The following is an 11,424-nucleotide window of genomic DNA, read 5'->3' on the forward strand; positions in this document are numbered from 1 at the left end:
CTCAGAGGCTCTGCGCCCGTCGTCGAGCGCCTCGAAAAAATTCTAACTATCCGTCGGACGGACGCGGAGTACGCAGACAAAAAGGCGCTATGATTGGTCGTCTCGCTACTTCCTTGTTCTGTTCTTGTGGCAGCGCAATGCCAGTAGTTTGCGAGAGCAGAGCTGTATTCTGTTAAAAACTTTATTAATGCCTTGTGTGTAAATGTGTGTAAATACACGAAGCTACAAGCTAAGTAACAAACAATGTATCAGTTGAACACTCGTGGCAGAATACCTGCGGTTTTACTACCGTTCCTCCACCGAATGTAAACACACATCGGCAGAATCAACTGTCTTTACATGCTTGCATTTTCTGCTCGTGAAAACAGACTGGGTATATCAAATAATGATACCAGTGCATTGCCTTTGCAATTTGTGTGAAAATACCTAGCTAACCGCGATAGAAAGCAACATTGCTTAAAGATCGCCTCTCAACGTAATTTAATTAATATTGCCGTGTTCCCAATTGTTATTGAATGTGTTACGCGTTGGTCCTGTTTTAAAAAACGTTCTGGTTGCTTTGTTTCAAGACGTTTTTGCAAGCTGGCAAGGTGGCTTGTGGAGAAACAAGAGAGTGTCTCCCCTGACCTGTGCTTTCCAGGCAGGAGTCAGCAGCGTTTTATCTCTTTCAATGCCGGCGGTGTGACCGCAGCATAAGAGGCTACACACCTCGGCCTCACCAGATAATAAAAAAGAGAAAGGTGTCTGAAACATGGGGGGGGGGTCGTTCTAATGACAACTACACACTTGGAAGACAAAGACAAAAGGTCAAGCGAAAATTAGCTTTTGGAGGCGCGGTCGCCAATAGTTCTTCCCATGGAGGTAGTATAAGAACTGGAGAGAGTGAATAAGTCCCACCTCCAGTCATTTCAATATGTTGCAGTTGGGGAGTCTGCAAGAAGAGCACATCTTTGCACCATCTGTGGTTGGGGTATCAGTGTGATTGCAAAGACATTTCATTCATGCAGTGTTTATCGCCTCCTTGTTCACTTTTTGTAGCGAGTGTGTGTCTGGCAGCGCAATGCACGCACACACGCCGAGTAACTCTGCCGGGGTAACCACAATCACTTCCTCAACCGCAAAGGATCAAATTAATTGTTATTAAAGCGTTTTTAAAGAAAATTGATCAGCGATTAAGTGTAACACTGTTAGATAAACACTTCGCATCGTGCCCCACTCCCCTTGCCCGTTATCAATTGAGCACAACCCACGGCCTCTCGTGGTTTATTGCTCAACCCATTGGCGCCTGAGCCAGTTTTTAGAAAAGGTCCCCAATACCTGAGGGTTTCTTGAGAAAAATTGGTTGAAAACTCCTATGAAAATTTCTCAGCCTCTGGAACACATAGGGACATGGGACAAATTGCTTTTAAAAGGTAAAATCCTCTGCTGTCACGGGATTATGCTCATTCAGCATTAACATTAACACATATTCTTTAAAAAATCATAGCTCGTAATCAAATGATTGAAAAATGTTTCATGTGCTTTCAGTATAATGCTTGATGCTGCTACTTATTATAGGCTATTAGGCTACTATTCCTACTGTTACAATAACAATAGCCGACTATAACTAAATCATAATAATCATTATTATTATAATTATTAGGCAGTCATTTCTGCCATAAATCGGGGGACCTTTGTCTGATACAGCCACTTACTCTCCCACAGGCGAGTATGGCCGTTTCATTCCTCCAAACGTTATGCAGAGACCGATGAGCAATTTCATATCCTATTTTGAGACGGGGCTCCACTTTGAGCTGGATGTGTGGCCGCGCGTCTAAAATCCGCATGTCTACCGTTGCCTCATCAATAGGCTATTACCATATCCAAAAGTTCCTCAGTGAAAATATTCTGAAATATATCTAAAGGACGTGCTTCCTCAGATATTGGCACCTTCGCCAATTGCCCCGAGTGTCGGAGTGAACTTTTGGTAACGTCAGGGGGCGAAATCTAGCTGACTGTCTATTTGGAAGCCACTCGGAAAATCACACTCCTCTATCTAAAGGGTCTTTAATCATATTTCCTTTCCTCAATTAAAATCTCTTCATTACCTTTCAACTGTAACAGCATGTCTCACGAACCACAGACTTTTTTACCTGTGTGAAATCTGCAGAAGCGAGCGTGGTTGATTTCATTTGACATTTGTTTTTTTTTGCCACATTATCTTTAAAAAAATCGAGAACACCCACCTCTTGTGTATTTGTACAAAACATCTCCCATGAGTCTTGAAAATATTGACAAATCATTAATCAATAACGTTAAATCCACTTTCCTCTGAACAGAAATATAGTAGACTTTATTTTTGTGCAGAGTAAGACCGGTAAAACCATTACCTATTTGGTGCATATAAATGGATCAGGTTCAGCCAAATGTTACAGTTAAAACCGTTGGACGGGGTTGGTAAAGGTGGTAAAGTTTCTCTCTCTCTCTCTCTCTCTCTCTCTCTCTCTTTTTCTAGCAAGCTAAACCCCAACAGCAAAATCTAGATTTATACTCTCTCTCTCTCTCTCTCTCTCTCTCTCTCTCTCTCTCTCTCTCTCTCTCTCTCTCTCTCTCTCTCTCTCTTTCTCTCTCCATCCATCCAGGGACTGTGTAATAATAAGGATAGTTTTGGCAAAGGACACGCTCAACTTCTTGGAAAAAACGAAAGTCTTTGGGTGCGCGATAAAATGTATCAACTTAAGGAAGAAAAATCTGCACTCACAAACTGCGTACCTCGTACTGATGAAGGCTTGATAGCCGAAATGTGTTTGCTTTTTGGACATGGTGGTAATAATAAGAATATTCTTTCTTTTTCTTTCTATCCCTGTCTCCCTCACTCTCCCCCTCCCTCCTCTCTCTCTCTCTCTCTCTCCATCCATTCCAGGGACTGTGTCCAGTGCCGTGCGTTTGGCACGGGGGCCAAGAAGGACACATGCCAACTGGAGTGTATGTACTTTAAGCTGGAGATGATCAAGAGTCGCGCCGAGCTGCCGGAGCCTTCTGAGGTAGCCATTTGTAGTCTTCTCTCCCATTGAAAGCCATTATAAGATGCTGCTATTGAACTACAAAAATGCCCTTTTCAGGTAGCCAGTTGTAGTCTTCTCTCTGCATTGCCATTGAAACCCATTGTAAGATGTGGCTATTGAGCAACAATGTCGATTTTCTTCTTGGAGCAGGAGGCACTCTTAATTATTTAAGTCTCTGAGGGTGCTGGCCCAAATTTCAAATTCAATATTTCAAGAAGGAGGCCGCACCTTTCATAGTAGTGTTTTTTATTGCACAGACGCGTTTCGGCGTGTGGCTTCTTCAGTGTGCTATTGAGCAACAAAAATAGCCCTTTCAGGTAGACATTTGTAGTCTTCTCTCCCATTGAAACCCATTGTAAGACGAGGCTATTGAACTACAAAAAATGTTTCATCAGGTAGCCTTATGTGTAGTCTTTTCCTTTCTTCCATGGACCCCCATTATTTAAAAACATGGCTATTTAACCACAAAAATGACCTGTGCAGGGAGAGAGGAAAATGGCTATTTAACCACAGAAATGGTTGTAGTCTTTTCTCCCATTGAAACCCATTGTAAGACGAGGCTATTAAACTACAAAAATGGCTTCTGCAGGGAGAGAGGTTCCTCAGCCACTGCAAGGAACGGGATGCAGATGACAATTGGTTCTACTATACCTACGGTATCGAGGCCGACCACACCAAGATGGTACACGTAGTGGAAAGAACCGGTAAGTTACACTTTGTAGTCTTTTCTTCCATTGAAATCCATTGTAAGACGTGACTATTGCACTACTTTTTTTTACGTTTCTGAAAATAGGGCCCCCCCCCAAGGCAGCTACCTCCCACTTGAAAGCATTCCAACCTGCAAATCAAACTGGAACTATTTCTATCACTGTGCACCCATGCTGTGCACTGTCATTGCTGTGTTGATGTCACGATTTCGAAGGGTACTTCGATTAGGCCCCAGCTCGCGACTTGAACATTCCGCTTCAACAGGCGTTCCAATGCATTTCGGCATGTAGGAGGTCAGAAATATCCCATCTCCCACCCTTAGGGAATGCACCATTGGTATTAGATTGGCTATTGTAGTATCCAGGGCTATAAAGGACCTTTTTTCATCACCATCCAATTTGGCCTGTAGATGTCAAATCTTAGCCACTTATACACTCACCACCAGTCCGAGTGGCTAGTAAGCTTACACTTATACACTCACCATAAGTAAGTATGCCTTTAATTATCCCGCCATGGGGAAATGAATTTCCCCATGGCGGGATAATTAAAGGCATACTTACTTACTTACCAGTCCGAGTGGCTATTGAGCTTTCTTTTCTGCCAGCCAAATTGAATTTTCGACTGGTTTGCGGGTGTTAATTTAGAGTCATTATCACTACATGGCAGACATCTTGGTCCAGACTCCATAGGATATCAGTACATGGCAGGCATCTTAGTCCATGCTCGATATGGATATAACTACATATTTGGCTGGTTGCGAGTGTTAATTTAGAGGCCTGGTAGTAACTACACGTTTGACATCTCAAACAGGACACATTTGATGATAATAATAGTGATAATAATAATAATAATAATAATAATAATAATAATAATAATAAATAATACATGTATTTGTATAGCACTGTATCATACAAGGCATGCAACTCAAAGTGCTTAACAAATGGGAAAAAAACATCATTGTTAGAGATGGACTTAGAAGGAGAAATACAGGGGAGAGACAGAAACAAGAGAGCATAGCAAGAGGACAGAAGAAGAAGACATAGATAGAGATTGTAGAGGCATAAGGTTCACATAGATTTGTCCCAGGATTCTTAGAGGCGTAAGGTCCACAGTGGCTGGGTCCTGCATAAGTCATAGATAGTCACACTGAATTCGGGCGCTCAGATGTGGACCCTGGTGGCATCAGGGGTGAGGAAAAACTCCCTTTTCACTTGATTCATAGTTTATAGGTGGAAAAAGCTCAATGAGGTCTGAGAAAAAAACCTAATAGTCAGGAAGAAACCTCAGACAGAGACCAGCGGCCACCTAGGGGAGCCCCCTGCCAGGGCTGGTTGTGAACAGTAAGGATGCTGCAAGGGCAAGGGTGAAAAGGTGGGTCTTCACATACCTCGTAATATGTTGAGGGTATCCACACATAAACCGAAGTGTCCAAAGCCCTTCATGTATTCTTGAAAGGTCTGCAGAATGTGTTTTGTGAAGCCAGTACCTTGACAATATCTACCGTTACGGTCAAGCCAACTTTTTGAGACAAAAGTCCAAAAAAATGGATTTACCTCTTTACTTAATCTGGTTTACTCCTGAACCGCCTTTTTAGTAAAGGCCCCTGGTGTTATATAGTCTAGGCCCCATTTTAGTCTAGGCCCCATTTTAGTCTAGGCCCCATTTTAGTCTAGGCCCCTGCTGTTTTATAGTATAGGCCCCATTGTAGTAAAGGCCCCTGCTGTTATCTAGTCTAGGCCCCTGGTGTTATATAGTCTAGGCCCCATTTTAGGATAGGCCTCTGGTGTTATCTAGTCTAGGCCTCTGGTGTTATATAGTCTAGGCCCCTGGTGTTATCTAGTCTAGGCCCCTGGTGTTATCTAGTCTAGGCCCCTGGTGTTATCTAGTCTAGGCCCCTGGTGTTATATAGTCTAGGCCTCTGGTGTTATATAGTCTAGGCCCCATTTTAGTCTAGGCCCCTGGTGTTATCTAGTCTAGGCCCCTGGTGTTATTTAGTGTAGGCCCCTGGTGTTATCTAGTCTAGGCCTCTGGTGTTATATAGTCTAGGCCCCTGCTGTTTTATAGTCTAGGCCCCATTTTAGTCTAGGCCCCTGGTGTTATCTAGTCTAGGCCCCTGGTGTTATCTAGTAAAGGCCCCTGCTGTTATCTAGTCTAGGCCCCTGGTGTTATCTAGGCTGAGGATTCTCAACCTCCAGGGCCGCGGCCCAAAGTTGGGCCACGTTCACAACCTCCAAGGCCGCAGTCAACTTTCAGTTTCGCACCATTGTGCCACTTGGCCCATGGGACCGCTTATCAAATACCGGTAGACTACTAGTGTGCGTCTTTTCCCTCAGAACGCAACTCTGTCATAACGCAATGACCACACCACACGTTTTTGTTGTTGGGGGGAGATTCATAGAGAACAAGACAGTAACACAGCCTGTGATGGTAACACCCTTTGCAGTGGGCTAATTGAAAAAAAAACCAGAAACTACCAACTGGTTACGGTTGCCAGCTGATTTGGCGACGTGTTCTATGTTCTAATATCCTCACGTTTTAGTATTTAGAAATAGGTGTTTAACGGTTAGGCTGCTCAAAAGTTACTGAATCTTTATCTTTTATACTTGTCCAAGTGTCCCCAACATGACAGTCCATTCACAAATTTGCGTGATAGGCTACTGGAACTGTTTCTGTGCGGCTCTGGAATTTCTGTTGTTCCCGCAATTTCCACTGATGCGTGTCGATATCAACTAAGAGGCAATTTACACTGATGCATGTCGATATCGAATCACTTGCGTATGTACCGTTCATTTACAATAAAATACTGAATAAGGAGTACACGTAAAATACTGAATAATGAGTACACGTGGGGAAGACGCCAGAGCCCACGTAAGGATTTGCATACGATGCTGATTTGAGCTGTTGTAAACGGCGAGATAAGAGGTTACGCATATCTGATTTGGTCATGTGACTTCAGGATGACTATTGAGGAACTAAAGCATGTTGCCAAGATTGTTTTTTAAGTTCAATTGCGGCCGGGGTAGTTTGGGTATTTTCATCACCTTGTTAATAAAACAAGATGTAATCGGCGGTTTGGTAGTGATCACGTTATTTGTGTTGTTGAGTTTTTCTTCATTCTGGCAATGCCATCCTGTCACCAAATAACATGAGCCAGTTAGACAACAGCTGCTTACAGTTTTTCTCAATTGGTTTTGTACATTTCTCACAACAGAATAATGATTCTCAATAGTCTTTGTTCAAATGTGACTTCCTGGTGTTACCTCTGCACATGATCAAATCAGTTTCTCATTGTTTTCGGCATATAGCAAATGCTCTCGTCCACCATGCCATGGCTGTGTACAATTGTCAGTGATTTCGTACATTATCAATTGCTTTTGTCATATCACTCAAAAAGCTTTTATCACTGAATGCATGAAACTATCTCACCCCCCAAAACATTTATGAGAAATGAGAAAACCTGTCAATAAATAGGTCATAGTCTAAATGTATATCTAGGACAATCTTATCTGATCAATGTAATATAAAGTCGGATTTACAACATTTCCCATCCAATCTAAACAACATTTTGTTTCAGAAAAGATTCTCATGAGTGTACTATTCAATTGACAACATGACAAATCGTTTGACTACCGCCCACATCGCATTGCTTGTACAATACTCGCCTACTCGCCTGCTAGTCTCGCTGGAACACATTGACATTCTATTGAGTTCATTCGCTGAGCGAGTAACTAGCAGCGACACGTGTGTGTACAGCCTGTAACTCTGTTCTCTGCTGCCTAGGGTAAGACGCCGCCTCCGGGCCACACATGGGCTGCCTCCGGTCCACCATCACCGTCTGGAATGACGACAGGCCACACCCACCTCCGATGCTGCCCAATCTCACAGAATTCTGTCCGTTTTTGTGGATTTTTGCCAAAATTACGTGCCATGGTCACAGAAGTTCTCTCTACCCTAATCCCACAGCACTATGTTAAGTCTGTCATTACAAAATTAATAGCATATTTTGTTAAAAAAATAAAAAAATAAATATAAGAAAGAATGCTATAGCAATCGAAGCTTTGCCCTGACCTAAACAATCCCTCACCTTAAAGGGACACTGTGTGAGATTTTGAGTTGTTTATTTCCAGAGTTCATGCTGCCCATTCACTAATGTTTCATTTTTAATGAATACTTACCACCAGCATCAAATTCTAAGTATTCATTATGACTGGAAAAATTGCACTTTTAATACATGAAAAGGGGCATCTTCTTCATGGTCCGCCATTTTGAAATTCCAAAAATAGCCATTTTTAGCTGCAAAAATGACTCTACTTGGACCATACTAGAAAATATTTGCTTATTACTTAGTAAACTTTCATGTAAAGATCAAGTTTTGCAATAGGCACCCCAGTTTCAATGAGCAGCATAGTTGCAGTACCTTTTTTTGACCATTTCCTGCACAGTGTACCTTTAACCTGTCATTAAAATTATTTTTTGAGAAATGTGTTTTCCCGTTGGTTGATAATTGGCTGTAAAATTATTGTACTAAATGAAAGAATAATAAAAGAAAGATGAATACTAGTAGTCTAGCATGTAGTCCACGAAAAACACTTCTGTGACCATCGTATGGAATTTTGTCAAAATCCATGAAACTATCAAAAAGTGTAAGGTGCGCGCACATCCCAAGGTGACAACTAGCTACGGGTGCAGATTATCAAAAAACGTAAATGAGAAAAAGGAGAAAAAATATTCGCACACCGTAAAAGCTCCCTTGTCGTGATTTTAATTTGACAAATGGCACAACGTTTCGACCAGCAAGGTCTTCGTCAGGTGTCGAAACGTTGTGCCATTTCTCACATTAATATCATCACAAGTGAGTTTTTACGGTGTGTGAATATTTGTTCTCCTTTAACTCAAAATCCATGAAACTGACACAGATTTTCTGTCCCACTGGTCTGTGTCCATTCCACGGAATCCTGTGAGATCATGTTGTCCAATGGGAGCTCCTTCTTGGAGAACAACAAAGTGAAGGACCTACTTACGCCCTATGTTACTGGAAGAGATCTGCGCTCATCCAGCACAAGCCGTCTGGCTCTGCCATCCAGTCGCTCTAGGTACTCCCAGTCAAGATTGTATTTGCTTGTGATGTTGGCTTGAATATGTCCTCTTTTGAAAGTCGCTTTGGTTATAAAGCGTCTGCCAAATGCAATGTATTGTAATGTAATGTGACGGACAAAGTGAAAAAAAAGAAGATCTTCACATGCCTAACCTCACCTGTTACTTCAATTTCAATAAAAGTCAATAATCTGCATTTTGCCTCTGTTAGTTCTTCATTCGAAGGTGTGATTTTATGTATGAAAAGCCTTGTCCCGCCCTTTTACATATCAGGTATATTACCCTTTCCCTACTAAACATGTGTCACATACCAACTAGCAGAACTCACTGCCATTGTGTGTGTTTCATTTACAACCAAGCTATGGAATAATATGAAACATAAATACTAAGAGCATGGAAGTTCTCTTTGTCTGTCTGTCTGTCTCTCTTTTCTGTAGCGTTCTTCTATAGATCCTAGCACCTCTGACCCACCAATGAAACGGCGTGTTTTGCTCCACCTGCTGGTCGTGCAGTGCCAATCACTGCCAGCCATTAGACATACAGTTGATTCATGGAGGTAGTATACAAACTGGAGATGTACAGAATCCAAGATCCGTTTCCGGATCCGGCAGGATAATAGGGTTTTTCAGATCTGGATCCGACAGCATCTTAAGCAGTGGATCCGGTATCCGGCAGTTACCTAAAAATCAGGATCTGGGGCAGCTCTAATATTAAGTAATTTGTAATAATTAATATTAAACATAATAAAAAGGGCCCACGTGTGCGAGTTGGCTATGTGTTTCAACCCTTTCGTAGGATCCAGTATCCGGTTCCGGATCCGGCAGGATCTTAAGCAGTGGATCCGGTATCCGGCAGGATCCTAAAAATCAGGATCCGGTGCATCTCTAATAAGAACTGGAGAGAGTGAATAAGTCCCGCCTCCAGTCATTTCAATTGGAAATGCTAGGCTAGTGAATTCAGCCAAAATTGAATGATTTTTTCAGCTTCCAAAATGGAGTTATTTCCACCAATCACTGCCAGCCATTAGACATACAGTTGATAAGCCACTAGATCAGGGGTGGGGAACCTGTGTCTCGAGGGGCCAGGGGTGGGGAACCTATGTCTCGAGGGCCAGGGGTGGGGAACCTATGTCTCGAGGGCCAGGGGTGGGGAACCTATGTCTCGAGGGCCGTTTGCGGCCCTTGAGGCCGTTTTATCTGGCCCCCGATATTATTTTCATGTTATTCACTTCACATGAAATATGACAATATGACATTTTGTAAAGGAATCTTTTAGAAAATGCATTTGCAATACAATTAAGTTATATTCAGGGAACACCCCTCTGTATACTGCCCCCTTGTGGACTAAGTATAAAAAGGGTAGCTTACAGAAACTCCAGGTTGCATATAATGATGGTCTGCGCATACTGCTTAAGAAGCCCAGGTGGAGCAGTGCTAGTGAATTGTTTTGTGGTCTACATACATTTCATGCATTGTTGAGGAACTTGATGTATAAATTTATTTGTAGACTGGATGGCTCATGTAATCAAATTATTATGCTGCTGTCAAATCCGGCGCTTAGTGCAGTGCGATACCAGTCATACATGTGGAAACACTGGTACAAGTGTCTTTTATAAGTGTGTTTTGTATGTTTTTTTAATGTTCTGTATTGTGTTGTTTTTGTTGATAATGGACCTTGAGTCTGGAATAAAGCTGATGATGATGATGATGATGATGTTAGAGAAGGTGGTGTTTGTTTAAAAGGTGGCTGCCTTCAATATAAGCCTAAAGTGAAGCGGAAAATCCTGGTTTGTGTTCATAATACCGCCCTCTGAGGACTTACGCAGCCCTCGGATGAATTTGGAGTGGCCAGCACCTATGAAATCACTATGAAATTATAAATGATAGAAAATCAGATACTTTTCCCTTCCTCTGTAGACAGTCCTGCCTTAGTGACAAAGAAACACAAAGTCTCCATTTAGTACGGCCATTTAAAAAAAAAAAATCTGAGAAAGCATCTAAAAAAAAGTATCTTTCAGACTATTCCTGGATTTGACAGCAAATGACTTGCGAGCCTGACTGATAAAAGTGCAGTGTTTTGTTTTTTAGTGTGCAAATCATAGCTTTACCCAGAGTGCTTTGCAGTGAGTGTGACAAAGGTTCCCCAGACCTGCACTAGATACAGTGGGCGGAGCATACAGAGGGGAAAACAAGCCACTTCCTGGACGGGCCCAGAGGTGCCCTGTCTCTGGCTGCAATCAAACACCAGTCAAGCAATCAAACACCAGTCAGACATGACAACTCAGGGCTGATAGTATTCAGGCTCCATGCCTTATTTCAGGCTTGCAGGGCAGATAGTATTCAGGCTCCATGCCTGATTTCAGGCTTGACAGAGTTTTCAAAAATAAAAACATTTATAATAATTAGCCATTAGGTTATTCTTATCTCAGAAAGTGTTACAGGTTCAGAGTTTTCTTCTATTATCTGACTTGAATAATGGTCATACACAGGTTATTAAATGTTTGAATAATAATAATGATAATACACCTACGTTACGTCACTATGCAGTATCTTGTCGTCGTTAGAGCAGGAGAAAAAGT

General features: G+C 42.1%; 1 protein-coding gene across 1 annotated transcript in view; it reads left to right on the forward strand.

The window, feature by feature from the left end:
* Positions 1-8,585, forward strand: part of LOC134466176 (integrin beta-1-like) — a 72,494-nt gene extending 63,909 nt beyond the window's left edge. The window contains exons 19-21 of the mRNA XM_063220073.1: positions 2,903-3,023; positions 3,634-3,748; positions 7,533-8,585. Of these exons, the coding sequence (XP_063076143.1) occupies positions 2,903-3,023; positions 3,634-3,748; positions 7,533-7,537 (241 nt within the window). The 3' untranslated portion in view covers positions 7,538-8,585. The remainder of the gene's footprint in view (positions 1-2,902; positions 3,024-3,633; positions 3,749-7,532) is intronic.
* The last annotated feature ends 2,839 nt before the right edge of the window (positions 8,586-11,424 follow it).

Source organism: Engraulis encrasicolus, chromosome 16, assembly GCF_034702125.1.
Source record: "Engraulis encrasicolus isolate BLACKSEA-1 chromosome 16, IST_EnEncr_1.0, whole genome shotgun sequence".
Classification (NCBI taxonomy): domain Eukaryota; kingdom Metazoa; phylum Chordata; class Actinopteri; order Clupeiformes; family Engraulidae; genus Engraulis; species Engraulis encrasicolus.